Source organism: Glycine soja, chromosome 15, assembly GCF_004193775.1.
Source record: "Glycine soja cultivar W05 chromosome 15, ASM419377v2, whole genome shotgun sequence".
Lineage (NCBI taxonomy): Eukaryota > Viridiplantae > Streptophyta > Magnoliopsida > Fabales > Fabaceae > Glycine > Glycine soja.
The window spans coordinates 41,116,989-41,136,856 of record NC_041016.1 but is presented as its reverse complement, the minus strand read 5'-3'; the positions used below and the strand labels follow the sequence as shown (position 1 = coordinate 41,136,856).

The window sequence follows — 19,868 nt, the reverse complement described above, 5'->3', positions numbered from 1 at the left end:
TAGTAAGTGCAAAAACTCTGAGCTAGCATCAGCCCCAGACGACAATCAACAAGAAAGATAAGCAAAGATCTGAACAAATTGAAGCTGTGAGAAAGGATAGATAGAAACAATACAGGTTGATGTTCTTTTCTTTCCTTCACCAATTATTTCAGTTGGATTATTTCCTTGTGTTTCACTTCAACACCTGTTGAAAGAGAAGAAGTCACTACCAATTTCAACACATGCCATGATACTTGTCCAGATTGCATTTTAGGGTTTTGGGAAGAAATAGCTGAGAGGCTTGGTGGATTCAAGTTAGGAACCTTTGATGAAAGTCTTGCAGGGCTGTCTGTAGTTTTTGTAATAAATAATAGAACTTTGCACCTTGGACAATTCAATTGCTCTCTTCTCTAGTCTCTACCACTGGTTTGGGACCTATATATATCTTTATCTTCCATTATGGATGTCACTAGTCCAACCTCCTAATTAACGAAGCCCAAAAGAGGCTATAATTAGACAAAAGGGCCTGACTTGATAATTTGATTACACATACAGATTCAAGGAGATAATAGAAAAGAGGAATAATGAGTAAACTTAAATTACTAATCCTTCTCTTTTCCTGCTATTACTATATTATCACACGAGCAAGAAGGTAAAAGCATAATTTTCTTTTGGCAGGAGACAAATATACGGTGGACTCTGCAACTATATAAGGAACTAAGGATCCTATGCCTATAGATAACTATCCTTTTTTGAAGAACTTTTCTGAAGAGGAAACCGTCGCAGTACTTAAAGCTTGTCAATGTTTTCACCTGTGAAACTGATGGATGCATATTCTGGTACTTTAGAATTAAGCAGATAATATATATTCCGAGGATTAAAATTTACATACAATGGATTGCCAATGCTGTATCTACTGAGGTTTTGGACCAATAGGCAACAATCCTTTATCTGAGAGGTTAGAAGAACCAAAAGATTTAACAATTGGAAACTTAAATTTGTTATCATCAACTTTAATGCCCTCCAGCCCAAAATTACATGGTTTGATGACTACTACATCAAAGTTTGAGATGTCTCAAGTAATATTATATTGAGTTGTTTATCATACAAATTCATTGAATTGTCGAAATAAAGGGATTGCACCTAATTCATTTTGGCAGAACACTACTATGCAATTTTCTGTCTTTAATTTTGACGCGCAAGTAGTAAACATTGACAAGCTTTGCTTAAATTTCATTCCCTTTCATCTAAATCCAGAGAAATGAGATGAATCCAATGAAGATCAACTAGACATTCATTTACTTGTAATCTAGTTCTTGTGGCTTCATTATATCAATCTCTTAGCATATGCTTGTCCTGTCTACTACTTAGGCCTTCACTTAATTTGAGATTTTCACTTAAAGAGTGAGGTATAGAGGTAAGGGAGTTATATAATCTTTTTTTTATATATAGTAATTGTACTGTTCAGGGTCCACAAAATACACATGGCACTCTGAGACACGTGTTCACCCTCCATGTCAGCCTTGACACAGGAGCATGAACGTCCAATCCTTAACAGTCAGACTCCCCCATATACATGTTATCTATAACCTCTTAATTATTTGAATATACTGTAACAATTTTATCTCTTGGCAGGTATTCAATTATCTACAAGCTACGCATTATCTGTAAGTGCTAAATTTGCTAAATTATCTACTAGCAATTATCTCTAAGTAATACATTATCTCTAACTTTATCTATGAGCTACCGGTTATTATCTACAAACCGGTAATTATCTGCAAAGCCTATAACAACCCCTGCAAACAAGGACCCCCTAGCTCCATACCACTCTTATAAATACCAGGTTCCATCGAACCCTTAACACATCCTGAGCACACTACGCACACCTGCTTGTGTACCCTCTTATACATTCTTGCTTATTCTCCTAACTCGTATACTTACTTGAGCGTCAGAGTCCTTTGTTTTGCAAGTCTCCCTTCTTGTCCTCCTAACAAAGGTCACTCTCGACTGACATGTGAAGTCCAGGAGCCCACCTTAGCCACATCCACCCTGACGTGTGCCAACTCTGGATTTTGGTAAGTACATTTGGCGCTCACCGTGGGGTCACAATAAAACATACCCCGCAATACCTTGTCATCTCTATCTTTTTCACCTATGGTTAGCACTTGGTCTAGCTTTAGACGCGAGACCCCTTTTGAGGGCTTTAACCCTCCACCAGCAGCCATGACATACAAATACTCTTCAGCAACTCCAAAACTGAGTGACGCCATGAGGAGGAGCCGAGAAAGCTAAAGGTGGACCATGATCAACTGGAGGTTCATGTCAAACATCCCCAAGGCGACGAGTACTCCACTCACACATTGCTTGAGCACACCCAAGGGAATCACACCCCCGATGCACAATTAACACTCCAGATGACCTAAGCCTCTCCTACATGCATCATCAGCAAGACGACTCATCGGTACCCCTTTGTCGACCACATTATGGAAGCTAACATATCCTTAGGTAAGAAACCACTCAACCTGGAGCGGTATGATGGGACCACCAATCCAGATGAGCATTTGGATGCCTTCGTGACTCAGGAAAATCTATACAACAATGACGATTTGATACCATGTGTATTCCCAACGTCCCTTAAGGGGGCTGCATTGACCTGGTACAGTGGACTCCCACCAAGATCCATAGACAGTTTCGACATCATCGTCAAATACTTTTGTGAGCAATACGTAACCAACAGGTCTCATCGCATGACCTCTACCGCCTTGGTCAGTCTAGGACAAGTAGATGACAAGTCTCTCAAAAAATTCATGGATAGATTTGGGCGTATCGCCATCCAAATCTGAAATCTTAACCCACATGTAGCATTACATTCCATGCTCCTTGCCCTACAGCCCAACAAGTTCGTGAACAATCTATGCAAAAAAAAACCCTAGTAGCATGGACAAGTTGCGCGAACGAGTCAAGGGCTACATCCAGATGGATGAAATGTCTAGATTTGGGAACGAAGTCAGATAAGAGGCATAAGTCAGACAAAAGTACGACAAGCGAGAAGGAAACACCAAGGCCAACTCGCACAAGTCAGACAAGAGGCATAAGTCAAACAAGCGCCAGCCTCTCCCAAAAGGGCTTAGGTACGAGCGTTGCACACCCCTAACGACCAATTGCACTACAATCCTAGAGGAAGCTTTAAACTTGGAGGTACCCATCAGGATACCCCCAACGAAACCTCCTAGGCTGGGGTTAGACACGACCAAATACTGTAGGTACCACCGCGGTATCGGTCATAACACAAAAGTCTGCTGGGCCATAAAGGACAAGATAGAAGAGTTTATACAAGCTGAGTACTTAGCCCAATTTGTTAAAAAGTCGGATAACCACTAAGCAAGAGTAAGACCCAGAGGAAAGTAAGAGGAGAAACATAGGAATTACGATGGACATAGAAGAAGAGATAGAGTAGAAGATCGAGGTAGACAGAGACACCAGTAGCAGAGGTATGAGCGACAACCTCCACAACAACAAGAACCCGCCCAGCAAATTAGAGGTGTAATCAACCCCATTGTGAGAAAATTTTCCTATGGAGGATAGTCTCGCCAATCCTGTAAACTCCATCTTCATGCCATTTGATGCATCAACATCAATTTGGTCGATGCATCATCACAACGAAGTCTCACCATTCGGGACATCGACATCTTCAAGGAGGATTAAAAGCAAACATGGCAGTGCTATGTAGAGAGCCTGAAGGTAGCACCCTATCCTCCCATTAGGAAGCCTTCCAAGCCTCACCCCATAACAGCTAAAGGTACTGAAGTCATCAGCGTAGATGAAGGACATCCAATTCAAGCTCTGATCGTCTACCAAGCAAGCCTAGATGATGAATTTGATAAAGATTTGCGTGACGACACTTCTGACAGAGGCTCGAAGCCCATCGAAGAGATTGACAAGTTACAACTCAAGCCCAAACCCAGGCAGTGTATGCAACTCAGTAGGAACCTCACCACCCATGAGCACAGCGCATCGCTGATGTCTTACATAAGAACGTGAACCTGCTCGCTTGGCAGCCATCTGACATGCCAGAAATCCATCCCAACATTATCTGCCACAAGCTCGCCATTTGTCCCTAGGCCAAACCGATATCACATAAGAAAAGGAAGATGGGAGAAGAATAACACAAATCAATCAGAGAAGAAGTGGACAAACTCCTCAATGCCAACTTCATCGGAGAAATCAAATACTTCACTGGCTCGCCAATGTTGTCATGGTCAAAAAGGCCTATGGCAAATGACGAATGGACACCGACTATACTGATATGAACAGGGCATGCCCCAAAGATGCATACCCTTTGCCCAACATCGACAGGGTAGTTGATGGAGCGTTCGGATACAACCAAATTAGGATGTACGCTGCAGACAAGGAGAAGATGACATTTATAACTGAAGATGCCAACTTTTGCTATAGGATAATGCCTTTTGGCCTAAAAAATGAAAGTGCTACATACCAAAGATTGATGGACTGGATTTTGAAATAGCAAATTGGATGAAACGTTGAGGTCTACATCGACGACATGATCGTCAAATCTCAAAGCATAGCCCAACAAGTGGCAGACCTGAAAGCAATCTTCAGAGAGTTCCGCAAATACAACATGCGCCTCAACATGAAAAATGTATTTTCGAGGTCGGCAGAGGCAAGTTCTTGGGCTTTATAATCACGCATTAGGGAATAGAAGTCAACCCCGACAAATGAACTGCTATTTTGGAGATGTGTAGTCCTACTAACATCCAGGAAGTCCAAAAGCTGAATGCAAAACTAGCATCCCTATCCAGGTTTCTCCTCAAGCTCATTGTAAAAATGAAGTCATTCTACAAATTGCTCAAGAAAACTGAGCCTTTCCTGTTAGACGAAACCTACGAACAAGCCTTCTTAGCCTTCAAGAAGAGCATCACTACATCGTTAGTCATAAGTCAACCCAAGCCAGGAGTATCCCTACTCCTATATCTTTCAGTAGCTGACGAAGCAGTTAGCTCTACTCTTGTACAAGAGGAAGGGAAGCACCAACTCCATATCTAGTTCACCAGCCACATACTCCATGGTGCCAAGAAGCGCTACCAAATGATAGAAAAGATGGCGCTAACATTGATTACTTTGGCCTGACGACTCAGACCCTATTTTTAGAGTCATCAAGTGGTAGTCAAAACAAACTTCCCCATCAAGCAGGTTTTGTGAAAGCTTGAACTAGTATGGAGGATGATGGCATGGTCCATAGAACTTTCAGAGTTCGATATCCGGTACGAACCTCGTGGCCCCATAAAGACACACTTCATGGTAGACTTCCTAGCAGAATTTGTTGAGAATCACCAAACCACCCCAAATTGGTGGGCCCTCTACGTTGATGGTGCATCCAACGTGAAGGGAGGTGGGGAAGGAATCATCCTCGAAGGCCCCGACAATGTCATCCTAAAGCAAGCCCTTAAACTCAACTTCAAAGCCTCAAACAATTAGGTCGAGTACAAGGTGCTCATTGTAGGTCTAAAACTAGCAAGAGAAGTTAAGGCCAAGAAGATACGATGCTATATTGACTCCCAGCTTGTCCAAGGACAGGGATGCATACTCGAGGTGGAATGCAAAGAACTCCTTCAAGAGAGTCTGAGATGACATGTTGGAAGCTGTGAGAGCTCACTAGACGATTAATTGACGGTTTCCACCATAAGGTGTGAATGAGATGCTTGTTATTGTGATGTGAAGTTCGAATGATTCTCGGACTTGGTTAGCCTTTCGACGACATTTTGTACTTGTGCAGTCGAGCCCCACAATGACAATAAAGTAAACCCTCCTGAGCAGTGGTTGAAAATTAAGTCCTTGGAGTTAGGATAGCTTTACAGAGTGGTACCTGGGGTATGTTTGCTAACTTGTTATTTCTTGGGGATATGGTGCTAAGTTTGTGGTTGTGTTTTCCACAGTGTCGACTTAGCAATCCCAACAAATGCAAGGCATAATGTTAACTCGTTGGCAAGTGTACCAAATTGTCACAAGTAGTAAAGTACTCTAAAGTCCGAGTGTCGAATCCACATGAACTTTGTTTATACTTAGATTAATACAAACTCAATTTAAAAGCAATAGATAAAGAATTTAAAATAAAGATAAGAAAATATAGTAGATAAGATAAAGATTTAAAGATGAAAATAAAAGATTTAAATTAAAATATGATAAAGATAAAAGATAAAGAAAATAAGAAAATAAAAGTAAAAGATAAGAAAAATAAAAGATTAAGATAAAGAAAAGATAAGATAAGAAAAATAAAAGATAAAAATAGAAGATAAAAGAAATAAAATCAGAACGTGATAATGTTGGGACCTGGCCTGCCTTGTTTACCTAAGATGTATGAGTTTATGATTTTTCTTTATCAATTTAGGTGATTCTATTCTACTCACATCTATTCAATTACTTGCCTCTGATTCCTCACGATGACAAGCCTATTTTATTTATATATCTTCCAAATTCCTTTGCAAAGACTCAACAAATAAAATGCATGAAGTATGGATTCTAGATGTTTGCAAGAATGCATGGGCATAAAATAATCATTCTATGTCTAGTAATGACTTTCCTATGAAATCCTTTATTTTTGTTCTATTAGAAGTTACCATCTTTCGAGCGTCTAACCCCTAAAACCAATGCATGCATACCTTCTTTAAATCTTATTTAGAAGTTATCCTCTCCTGAGTGTCTAACCCCTAACAGAATATAAAGATGAATAATGCAAGATAAAAGCAGAAAAGATAATAGAATAGAAAACACTTTTGCATTGATAAATAATGAGTACATCATACATCGCTTGACTTTTAGGTCTGCCAGACCCTAACTAGGGGTTTAGCCACTCATGGCCATTGAGGACTTTACAATGGATAAGGTATAAGAACTAATGGGATAAGAGGGGTGAAAGAAAGAAAGGGAGTAAATGAAACCCCTAGGAAAGGGGGTTCTGTGGTGTGTTCTCCTCCTTGGCTTAACTCTCTTTTTATAGTTGTTGGAGTGGACTTGGGCCTAATGCTAAAAATCTTCCTCAATGATATTTTTTGGATTTATTTTGCTTTTAATCATATCTTTCTGAGACTTTCTGATATTTTGGATATTTTCTCAATCTTTTTCTCTTTTAATCTCTTCTTTTCATATCTACAAGCCATAAATAAGAAAAATATCAAATCTTAATATTTAAGCCAAAGATAACTGCTAAATAAATATTTTTAAAGATATTTTTAATATATTTTTATTATCAAAATAACTCATATTTAACAATTATCACATAACTAGTCAGTGAGAGCCTTGCCATCATACCATGGCATATGGTGTCCTTCCAGCAGTTATCTGAACTAAAATGACATAAGACCACTAACTTCTAGGAGTTCTAGTGGCAGCTAGCGAGTGTGATACATAAACATATATGTTGAGTTAGTGAAAAGGTGACACCTTAGGATGCGTGCGAGATCCAGTAGATAACCACAACCCAGTGATTGCTAGTCTTGTGGGTTTTAATTTGTGTTTAGGCCTTTCTTTGTTTTGGTTGACGAAGCGAAAAGACTCACCCTTACGTATTTTAATTTATAGGGTCAGATGGAGTCGAGGCCTTTTCGGGAGATGGTTCCTGGATGTGACACGGGGCGTTGACCTATGGTAAGACGGATTTGATAGTGTTTAGCTTTACAACTGGAGCAAAGATTTTAGTGTTGTCAACTCCTTCCTTTTGTTGAAATCCTTTAACAACTAATTGGGCTTTGTATCTCTTTAAGCCATCATTCTCCTCCTTTACTTAATAAACCCATTTGTTATGGAATGTCTTCTTTCTCGTGGGTAATGTAGTTAGTTCCTCTGTCTTATTAGAGATCAAAGACTTCATCTTGTCTTTCATAGCAAGAGCTAGAAGCTTATGTGTACGGTCAGGCTTACCAAAGTAGTTTTAGGTAGAAGCAGTCAACACATCAACTTACTTGATCAATTGAAGTCCATTGGTACCATTGGAACACAAAATACCAAAAGAGGTATAAAGCATAAAAAAGGTAAAAGTCTCACATCTTAGAATTTTGGTTGTGTAGCATATGTGCACATCAATGATCAAGCAGAAATAAACTTGATCTCGAATCAAACAAGTGCACTTTCATCTGCTATGGCAAGGACTAGTTTGGCTATTGCCTTTGGGATGATGAAAATAGAAAAATGATTCATAGTAGAGATGTGATGTTTAATGAAAAAGTGATGTACAAGGATGAGCATAAAACAGACGCCAACAACTCATAACAAAGTGAGTTAGTGTATACAGAGGTGGACAATGTTCTAAAAAGTCCTATAGTCAAGAATCCTCAATCAGAGGAATCAATTAAACAAAGCAGTGAACAATAACTCAACACTAGAGCATTTTACTCCAACTCCTGTACCGCAAAGGTATACTTGGCCTCATGTTTCTAACAACAAATGCCTAAATTATATATTATTGGCTGATGAAGGGGTGCCTGAAAACTATGAGGAAGCATGTCAGACTGTATATTCCAACAAGTGGGAGCTTGTTAAGAAAGACGAGATGAAGTCTTTGATCTCTAATCAAACATGAGAACTAACCATGTTACCCGTGGGAAAGAAGGCACTCCACAACAAATGTTATATCGAGTAAAGGAGGAGCATGATGGCTTAAAGAGATACAAAGCCTGACTTGTTAAAGGATTTCAACAAAAGGAGTTGACTACATTGAAATCTTTGCTCCAATTGTGAAGCTAAACACTATCAGATCCGTCTTAAGCATTATTGCTAGTGAAGAACTCTATCTTAAGCAATTGGATGTCAAAATTGCATTTCTTCATGGAAACTTAGATGAGGATATTTACATGCACCAACATGAAGGTTTCTCAAAAGAAGGGAAAAATAAAACGGGTAGATTGAAGAAAAGCTTGTATGGTCTAAAACAAGCCCTAAGACAGTGGTATAGGAAGTTTGATGGCTTCATGCACAATGAAGGTTTCCAGAAGTGCAATGCCAATGATGGTTGCTTCTTCAAGAGATACAAGTCTTGTTAAATCATTTTGCTATTTTATGTTGATGATATGTTAGTGGCAAGTCTAGATATGGATCAGATTAAAAGCTTGAAGCAAGTTGTCAAAAGAATTTGAGATGAAAGACTTGGGTCCAACAAAAATAGATCCTTAGAATGCAAATTACAAGAGATAAAAATAGAGGGATTTTGCAATTATCTCAAGCAGAGTACATCAACCATGTTTTGCAAAGATTCAACATTGGTGAAGCCAGGCCAGTTAGCACACCTTTGGCTAGTTATTTTCGTTTATCCAAGGATGAGTCACCTCAGACGAAGGAAGAAAGAGAATTCATGATTAAGGATCTATATGCCTCAACCATTGAAAGCTTGATGAATGTGATGGTTTGTAGAAGGCCCAGATATTAGCCATGTAATGGGAGTTGTTAGTAGATTTATGTCAAATCCAGGTAAAGCTCATTGGAAAGCAGTCGAGTGGATTTTGAGGTATCTATGAGGCACTACAAACAAGTGCTTGTACTTTGGTAAAAGAGAATTAAAAGTACAAGGATATATAGATGCAAACTTTGCAAGTGAAGTCGATCATAGAAGAAGTACCACTGGTTACATATTCACAATTGGAACTACAGTTGTTAGTTGGATGTCACAAAAGTAAAAGTGTTGAAATGGCTTCAAGGTTTGTTTACAAAATTGGGATTCATCCCGGAGAAAATTGTTTTGTATAGTGATAGTCAAAGTGCAATGCATCTGGCAAAGAATTCAACATTTCATTCTAGAACAGAGCATATTGATCTTCATAATCACTTCATCAGGTCTCTACTTGAGGATTAGGTGCTAATATCGAAGAAGATCCAAGGAAGTAAGAATCTAGCAGTATGTTAATAAAGGTGGTGACCATCGACAAATTGAAGTTGTGTTCAACTTTAGTTGGCTTGTCAGAATAACAAATTGAAGGTTGATGTATTGATCGAGGTGTGAGTGGGAGATTGTTGGTCAAAGGTTACACAATCCAATTAAACGAGTGAAACATTTTTTGTTTCATTGAGAAAAGGTAGGAAAACTAGAGAAGAAATAGTTAGCATAAAAATAGGAAAAAGAACATGTATGAAAGATAACTTCTACATACCTATATAAATAGCACCCCTTGGAATCTTTATTATATATATTCCAATAATGAGAGAGAATAACAATGAGAGGGAGAAAACCTTCACAACTAGAAAATATTATACTTATTTTTTTGGGTATAATTGGGTTGTGGGTTGAGTGTTTTATAAACACCTATTTTACATTTTTTTCTCTTTCAATAAAAAAGGTCTGCAGCAGCCTAGAGACATAGGCATAATTGGCTAAACTCCATTATCAATTGTGTGATTATTCCACATTTATATTTGTTTCTCACAAATCTGATTATAGGAAATTTTGCATAATTTCACACAACTGAGCTTTTTTCTAATTTATCAATGTAACTGATTGGAGTGCGTTTTCTTCTTTTCAACAAGGAATGGTTTGAACAACATTAGTATTCCAAGTCCTTCAACTATGTTCAAGACAAAGAAGACCATATGGGTGCCTGCAGTCAAATGTACAGCAGTAAGTAAGCTCCTAATAATACAGCTAGCAAAAGAATCAATGCTCTTAATAACTATAATGACATCAAGGTCTAGCTAGACAATAGTTTATTGTACCACCACAAGCATACTGTCTAGTCAAACATAATACCATAAGGAATTCACATGTAAATCAGTTCTACATTTGCTTTTTTCTTTGTCCTTCAACGGTATTAGATTAACACAAAATAAATGCATAATCTGATCTTAGGTCCATACACATTAAAACATAGTACTATAAGGAATTCACATGTTATTCAGTTCTACATTAGCTTTTTTCTTTGTCCATCAAGGGTATTAGATTAGCACAAATAAATGCACAGTCTGAACTTGGGTCCACACGGATTAAAGGCTGCTGTTTTTCAAGGCTAACTGACTTTAAAGATAGTCAAAGGGTTCCATGTTCCATATATGAAACAGAAACCAGAACAAATAAATTAATTGAGCATCATACCTGGGAGGAATGAAGCATCCATCCGCTTTTGTGACCAAGTTAATCTGCATTGACCATGATCATATAACAAAATAGGAGATACTTTTAATGTATCATACTTGAGTTTAGAAAGTATGTGATTAAGAAATTCTACTAATGCAAACTTTATTAACTGTCATTGGATCAGAGTGAGAGTAATTTCCATTAAATGTCTTACTATGCCGACAAGGCTAAAGGTACATCAACAGGAAACAGGCTACCTACATCTTTCAATCTAGTCAACTAACAGTTAATTATGAAAGAATATTATCATAAAGGAACTTAGCATGAAGTCTCAGGAACAGATGAATTATATTAATCTGTTATTAATATAGATCATATATGAAAATACCTGTACAATAATATGAAAGTTTTATAGCAAGTATCGTTTGAAACTTTAATCCCATGCAGATGTCTACATTGAGTTTTTTGAACTGACAGATAAATCGAACTAAAACTGAAGAAATCATGGAAACACTCACATTGCACCACCTGTAGCAGGGCCAATAGATTTGAATAGAGACATGCCTGTCATGGAAATGCCATTAGCTGCCCCCCTCTGGTGTTGTTCCTGTTTTCCAAATCAACATGTCATCATCAATAACAAGTCTCAACATTGTAAAGAAACTAAAGAGAATGAAATTATCCAAAAATTTACCACTGCTCGGTTTTGTAGAAGGAACAGACCAGTATTAATGGTTACCTAAATCCGATAAAAAGAATACAACCAATCAAATTTGTAACGTAGAGAAACTTTTCAGAATCAATTAAACTGATCTCCAGAGGTTTTGAGAATCCAAATGAATTTTAAAACCCTCAATAAATGGTTAAATAAATAAAAGGTGCACTTACAGACAGAAGATTCTTCAGAATTGAAGCAACACTTAACACTATGTATAGTGCTAAGCCAGACAACAATGCTATGAAGGGGTAACTTTGCAAAAGTGGTATGGATATCATCTGCATATGGGACCAAGGTAACAACATATATATTTCAAATAACAAAAAAATGAAATGCTGAAATGCAATAATTACCACAATTAGGTGAAAACTAACCCCGGAGATGCGACCAATAACAATAGGTCCACTAGCTTTTTCCACATATGGGTATATGATAAGTTGGTAAATGATAAGCGCAAGACCTGAGCATTTGAGAATTCAGTAATTATACAATTCTATTATGAAATAGGACAACAGATATCAACACTAACCATGTGTTTGGATCCTGAATTTCAAAATTTCAAAGAATTTGAAATGTTCAGAATTTGAATTGCTTTGATTTTAATTGCCTTCATTTTTCAAAATGCTTTGTTTGGATGAATCAATTTAAATTTCTTTCATTTTAAATTCTTTGTTTAGATAGGGCAATTCAATTTCCTCCATATGCAAAATTTCAATTTTATATTTTAAATAGATAAAATTTTAATATTAAATTTTATAGAAAATAAACACAATATAATTTTGAAATATTAATTAAAAAATATTTTCAATTTATAATAATTTATAAATACAAAATATTAATAATTTTAATTAGGGTTGTTTTGTCTTACCACAACCAGTGATGTTTTTAAACCGACATCAACCAAGGTTATTTTTTAGTCGACATCAAATAAGGTTTTTTTTGTCAAAGTATGCCAGGAATATTTGTCAGTTGACGTCAGTCGGAATTATTTTTTGGCTAACGTTGGTTGAGTCTATTTTTGAGACGATGTTGGCTAAATGTTTTTACTAACGTCAGCTAGGGTTTGTTTGGCCAACACCAACTAGGGTCTTTTCAAACGACATTGACCAAGGTTATTTTTAGCCAACGTCGGCCTAAAAAATCCTAGCAGGCGTTGACAAAAAAGTCTACCCAATATCGACTAAAAAATAGCTTGATCGATGCCGACCAATAAAACCTACCCGATGTCGGCTGAAAAACATCATTGGCTAATGTTGGACGATAAATCTCTAGTCGAAGTTGGCTAAAAAATAGCCCTGACCAATGTCGGACAAAAAACCATATCCAACATCGGTTATAAAATAGCCTTGGCTGATGTTGGCTAAAAAATAGCTCTGACCGATATTGACCGAAAAAAATGTAGTGAATGTCAACTGTAAGAACCTAGTCGATGTCGACTAAAAATAATCATGTCCAATATCGATCAAAAATGCCTAACTTGTGTTGGCAGAAAAAACCATAACCAACATCAACCAAAAAACTTAACTAATGTGGTGAAGAAATAGTTTTGGCTGATGTCAGCCAAAAAAGCCTAACCGACGTCAGCAAAAAAATCCTAACCGACGTCAGCTAAGAAAATCTAGTTGGCATCAACCAAAACACCCTAGCTAACATTGGCTAAAAAATAGCTTTGTCTGACGTTGGCTGGAAAAACCTAGCTTATGTCGACTAAAAAACTCTAATAGGTGTCTACTCAAAAGTTAGTTATGATCGATGTTAGTAAAAAAAATATAGTCAACATCAACCAAAAAAATCATTGGTCAACATCAATTGAAAAAACCTGGAAGACAACAGCCAAAAAAATCCTTGGCAGATGTTAGCAAAAATTTCCCATAACTAACGTCAGTGAGAAAATAACCCAAACCAACATTATCTAAAAAAAATCTTAGTCGATATCGGCAAAAAATAGCTTTGGTTGACATCATACAAAAAAATTCTAACCAAAAAACCTCGGCCAACGTCAGTGAAAAACAACTTATGTCGATATCGGCCGTAAAAACTTTAGTCACCCGTAGTTATGAGTGTTGAGTGAAAAGAGTTGCGAGTAAAAATGTGAGTTAGAGTGAACATCTCCGAAAAAAAATTTTCAAATTCTATATTTTGAGAGAATTTAAAATCTCACTGTTTTAATCAATCAAAATGATTCATAAAAATATCAAAAATTAAATCTCCTTTCAAATATTCTATCCAAACAAACTATTTTATCATGAATCATTTTAAATTCCTTAAAAAAAATGAATTCCCCAGTTAAATAAATTGCTTCATCCAAACACACTATAAATGTAAATTTTTTTCTACATCTTTGCCACTGTCAAACACACAACGTACATACAATATTGATAAAAGTATAGAACTAAAGGAATAAATTTAATTAGGAGTGTTTGCAGTGTGATATGGTTTGATTTTTATCCAAAAAGTCATCCGAACCAAACATAAAATAAAGGTGTGATTCAGTTTAATATAACATCAAATCTGAACCAAACCAAACTAATCTTTTACGGTTTGGTTCAATTCGGGTTCACGATTTTTAATTTTTTTAATCTATTATCACAATTTAAACCAAACTTACATAATTATTATATATGCTATATAATTTTAAAAATGAATTTTATTTTTATTAAATTTTGTTTAACATATCTTAATTAAAAATTATCTTCACTTATATTTAGCATTAATATAAAATAATATTACCAACTCTTTTTGTAACATACTAGTAATTTGGGTATCATTAGATATTTAACACTATTTTTTAACAACATTAGTACATCCTTTTTAACATATGAAAGTAAGATATACATCTTGATTATAAAGCAAATGAAAAGTAATAAATTATTTAATACTTATTATCAATTATCACAATAAAAATCAATATAATTATAGTATGTGGTTTGTTCGGTTAGGTTTGGTTTTTTATAAAAAAAATCCAAAAACTGAACCAAACCACAAAAAATATGGTGTCTTTTTAGATTTTTAGTTTGTACCATTTCGGTTTTCTTGGATCAGTTAGGTGGTTTACAAATGGTTTGGTTTAATTTTGAACACCACTAAATTTAATATGGTTCATGTGATACCATATTATGTCAATCTTGTTCCAAACTGATTACGATGCAAACTTGCCAATTGTTCATGCTTCCTTTATGAAGAAGATAAGAGAAATCTTTCTGTCAAAATTATTGAATCCTGGAGTGTTATAAAATAGAAGATTCCTCAAGCAAAAATAATATAGAACCTAAATAGATGTATAGTTGAATTAGTAACTTTTGGACATCAACGTAATTTGAACCATATAAAACAACTTACTAATCCTGATTTAGGCACACAAAATATTTGAGATGTCTATAGCATTTGATATTAAAATATACTTACGTGAAGTTACAAAGCCACATTCAGAATATGATTGCAGGTCAAGAATCTCATTCACAAATATTAAATTATGGCCATGACCAAGACATGTCTAAACAATATTTGACCAAAGTTTGGAAACCCAAGTCAATAAAATTCATTAAACGAGATCAGTAAAACGAGAAAAGCCTTGCAGGAAGTGACCATATGGCCTTATGTAAATGCATAAAATTTATATGCAATCGGTATGGATGGAAAGTTAGGAAGGAAACTTGTATGCCCAACCTTAATAAGCATATATTGATGGTTCCAGAGATGCACCTGATATTGAAAGAACATTACCAACATCATCAGTTGTAAAGTTCAACCCCCCCAGCCTTTGAGGACTCACAGCCCATATCGAGAAAACCTAAAGAAATCAGGATGAATGAATATTGTTCACTTAAAAATGCTTGCATAGAAAGCATGAAAATCAAAACAACATATATAAAAGGAGATGCATGGACCATTTTAAACCTTATTAAGTATCATACCTCTTGATACGCAATATCATGAAGTGCGAAAACACAATAAACAATGACCGATGACATTAAGGGCCAATTCAGGAGGAGGTTTTCCTTCTTTTGGATTATCTTGTCTTTACCAGCCACATTGCCTCCATTTTTTAAAGTTTCAGCATTGTCTATGGATTCATTTCTACATTTGTGGTTGTGAAGTGTTTCCTGAATGTATTTAAACAATTAAATTGACGAAGGAGACAGACTAAACAATATAAACAGTAAAGACAAAGCACAGCTGAGCTGAAAAAATCATACAAAAATGGTTTTACACTATAAAATGCCATCATAAAAATGTTAAAATAAAATCCACGAAACATAAAGAAGATAGAAACATCTGTAGTCAATGAACAGATTTATCAACCTAAGATACATACCGGAATCCAGATACAGCCAATAACTACTACAAATGCAACTGCAGATATTATAAAGTTGGGCAAGAAGTAAGGAAACCTGCAGAATGATTTATGTTTTGGAAAATGAAAATCAGCACATCATTAAAGAATAAAATGATAGAAGGACAAAGGAAATCGGAAAATTGAATCCTTAAATTTTATAAAATTAAAGTAAGAGAAGTCCACTTACTTATCCCAGAAGGAATCCTTTGGAAATATATGTGGGTACTTCTCTACGGGCTACAATTAAAGATTAGCAGTGTTAGAGAAACAAGTGACAAATGTGCACATAAATGTTAGCCACAAGCCCACAATCCCTGTGTGCATGCACCCTCACACAGATACTCAAGTACTTGATAGAAAATGTTAATACTTAATAACATGCAATTTCTATGGCAGATGGATTTTATCAAAAAAAAAATAATAATAATAATCCTCAATTAAATACAGAATTTCAAGCATTAACCTTCTTAATTAAAAGTCAGAAGTCTTTCAATATAAAACAAGTCATCTCATGAACAAGTACAAAATTTAAGGGTTTATGCAAGATGCATCTTATACTCCTAATGGCCAAGAATATAGATAGTACCTGAGCTAAATAGCCTCCCAATGCTGGGCCAATGATTAAACCTATGCCCCAAGCTGCACTGACCTAAAAGCAAATCACACTGAATTATTCTTGTGGAAATACAGTACTAAGAACTAATATTAGAAAAAGTTGGTGATGCTTACAGTTGAGAGTCCTAGAGCTTGGTGTTCTTCCCGAAAAAGTTCAGTGGCATAGGCCTGTCAAATAGAGGAGTTAGGCAAACAGATGTATAAATGGAAGTTTCAATGAGATGAACAAGTTACATATCCAAGTTCACACACATTCAATATTTCTATCCTGGTACTGGTGGAAGAAACATGAAACTTCTAACTATTAGGAGTTAAAAATGTGATACCTTCACTGGTCCAAGCAAACCATTTAAACTTCCCAGAAGAAATCTCATGATAACTGCCATCCAAAAACTTGTGCTAAGGCCAAATAGTGTGTTGAAAATGACACTGAAATCAAGCAAGCGTTGATTATTATGGGAAGCTGCACAACATCACTTAAAAGAATCCAATTCATTAACAACTGTACTTACACTACAATAATCCCTATAACTATAACAGGCTTTCGACCGTAGCGATCAGCTATAATACCCCATAATACAGATGTCAAACATCTGCCAAACATGAATGCAGAACCTACAACATTTTTTATCATACTGGCATCACTAATAAATAACTTACAAGAATTGTTGAAGAATCAAAAAATGGAAATAATAGAAGTAAGCTTACCAACATAACCAGCATAAGAACTAATGTCAGCTTCTGTTTTCGCAATATTAAAATCCCTTACCTGAAAATAAATGTTGCATTATTGAGGATACATATTATGTGCATCAGCATAAAGTTAAATACTAACAAAGATTTGATTTCTTGATTATTTCATAACAAATGAAAAAGCAAAACAGAGAGCAATAAGACATTAAAAATTGACTTTGGCAAATCCAACTTGTTGTAACTATCAGTCTCAGCAAATTTATACTGTTGAAAGGGAACAGAGAATGGTATATTATTGTTGAGGAAAAAAATGAAGGGGGATTGGTATATTGAAGAAAATCCTCTGATTAATGTCTCAGGTTTTTAAATTATTTAGATTGAACATTATTCAGTTCTTGAGACCACTAATTAGTTGTGTGCATGCCAAAATTTCAATGTGTTTGAGTAGTCTCATTGGAGGAGTGAAGTTCATTCACATTGGCCAAAAAAAGAATTGCTATTTTGCAATAAGACAAACATTCCATCAATAACAAATCCTTTCTAAATTCAGAGTCTCTCCTTCAAAATAGCTCAAATACATCCCTTCCTTCTGTAAGTTATTCATGGCCATGGACATTCCAAGAAACACAACTACTTTTAGTTAGTCCAACTACCAGGAAAAGATTTACAGTATAAGTTTATCCAAGTACAGTAAACCTACATTATGGAACCAATTATTTGTATTATATATAAAAATGATGATTAAATTACACAGTGAATTGACACTTAAAGTCATTTTTGAAATGCCAAAACAGAGATAATTTGAGGATTGACAGGAGTGTGAACTTTAATTATAAATATAAATAAAAACTGATATTGAACTTGAAGCACTCAAATAAATAAATATGTTCAGACAACTTCCAACAATGTCACAAAATCAGAGTATACATCAAGCAAAAAGGTAACAACATAAACCCCAGTAGATAGTTAAACTCACCATGAAATAAAGGAATGGAAAGAGAGACGATATAGGCAGCGCTGTACAGGACAAAACAAATTTAGATCAGAAGGGGCAAAACAGTTTCAACCGATTGAGAAAGACAAAGAAAAATAAAAAAATTACTAGTGGTAAAACATAGAATCAGACACTGATTTTCCTTTCAAAATATTAAAATTGAAAATCCCATAAAACAATTCAGCATTTAACTTCAATCCTCCCGCACTCTCTTACGGATAGAAAGCACTGCTTTTTGAGCTAAGGTACTCAATTTCTGACACTGAAGAGAAAAATGAAATAATCATATGAATTCAACCAGTCAACTCTAAGGTGTGAACTTTTTCTGATTTCCTCCAAGAAAAGAAAAAGGATGAACCAAAGTTTGGAAGTGTATAACTTGAAAAGGACTAGTTTTTCAGTTTTAGCTTAAAAGATTAGCTGTTAAGGTAACAATCAGCTTTATATTCAGTTTCAGTTCTGAAGTTAGGCACCAAATTTTATAGCCAACCTAGCTGAACTTTTAGCTAGTTTAGCAACCTTGCAGGCAACTGTGTTTGTCTGATGCAAAAGCACATAAGGGCAAGCAAATAATTCAGATTACTCTAGTGACAAAGGCCATTGATAGCACAAGTTAAGGAAAGTAAACATTTGGTTAGAAGTTAGAAAAGTAGCATTAGCAAACATTTGGTTAGAAGTTAGAAAAGTAGCATTAGCAAACATGGCAGTCACAAATACCCCAAAAGTCCTAAAATGGCAGGAGTGAAAAAAAAAAAAAACACTTTTCCTGAAGTGAAAAAACACTCAAATAAAGTTAAATTAATGATTACCAGCACACAACACCACCATCCATATGATGAAAAGATTTGTAACGGGTACACCCTTTCCCTCACTCAACTCTTTGGCTTGATCCACTTTGCAACCAGGGCAGTTCTCGTGGTACTTCCTCTCCAACAATGGCTGCTTAACATTTTCCTCTTCCATGTTTGTGAGAGAACCCCACCACTTGTTTCACTCAGGTCCCTCTTTTTTTACAAGTATCATTCAAACCCAGAAAATGGAGAGAAAACAAAACGTCCACACAATCAAAGGAGAAGAAGCTCTCGTACTTTTCCTTGGTTTGAGAGTGCAATAAATACACCTGAACAACACAAGCCAAGGTGTAATGTAAAACTAGACTTAGACTTTGAAACCGTGCGTTTCACTGGTTTTATAAAATTATATATATATATATATAAACAATAATTTTTAAAAATTTAGTACTATGTTAATTAATTATTAACAAGAAATTTGATTAATTATATTTTTAATTAAGTTAATTTTATCTTAAAAATTAAGTATATTAAAATTTATTGTAATTTTTTGTTCACTCAAATAATAATTCAAATAATAAAGGTGATATAATATCTTTTGAAAATAAATGTACATAAATAAAATTATTTCTTCTAATGATTTTTATCAATGAAAAAAATATATATATATT

General features: G+C 35.4%; 1 protein-coding gene across 1 annotated transcript; it reads right to left on the bottom strand.

Annotated features, from left to right (window-relative positions):
• Positions 1 to 10,340: 10,340 nt before the first annotated feature.
• LOC114386626 (protein ZINC INDUCED FACILITATOR-LIKE 1-like) lies at positions 10,341 to 19,551 on the bottom strand. Its single transcript, XM_028346658.1, has 17 exons — positions 19,216 to 19,551; positions 18,389 to 18,429; positions 17,428 to 17,488; positions 17,232 to 17,334; positions 17,046 to 17,148; positions 16,834 to 16,887; positions 16,691 to 16,753; positions 16,292 to 16,341; positions 16,084 to 16,159; positions 15,683 to 15,871; positions 15,471 to 15,558; positions 12,143 to 12,228; positions 11,939 to 12,046; positions 11,745 to 11,789; positions 11,569 to 11,657; positions 11,069 to 11,112; positions 10,341 to 10,577 (listed from the first exon to the last, which is right to left on the bottom strand). Exons 1-17 carry the CDS (start codon positions 19,367 to 19,369, stop codon positions 10,465 to 10,467), a joined length of 1,467 nt encoding a protein of 488 aa, XP_028202459.1. The 5' UTR covers positions 19,370 to 19,551; the 3' UTR covers positions 10,341 to 10,464.
• Between the last annotated feature and the right edge of the window lie 317 nt (positions 19,552 to 19,868).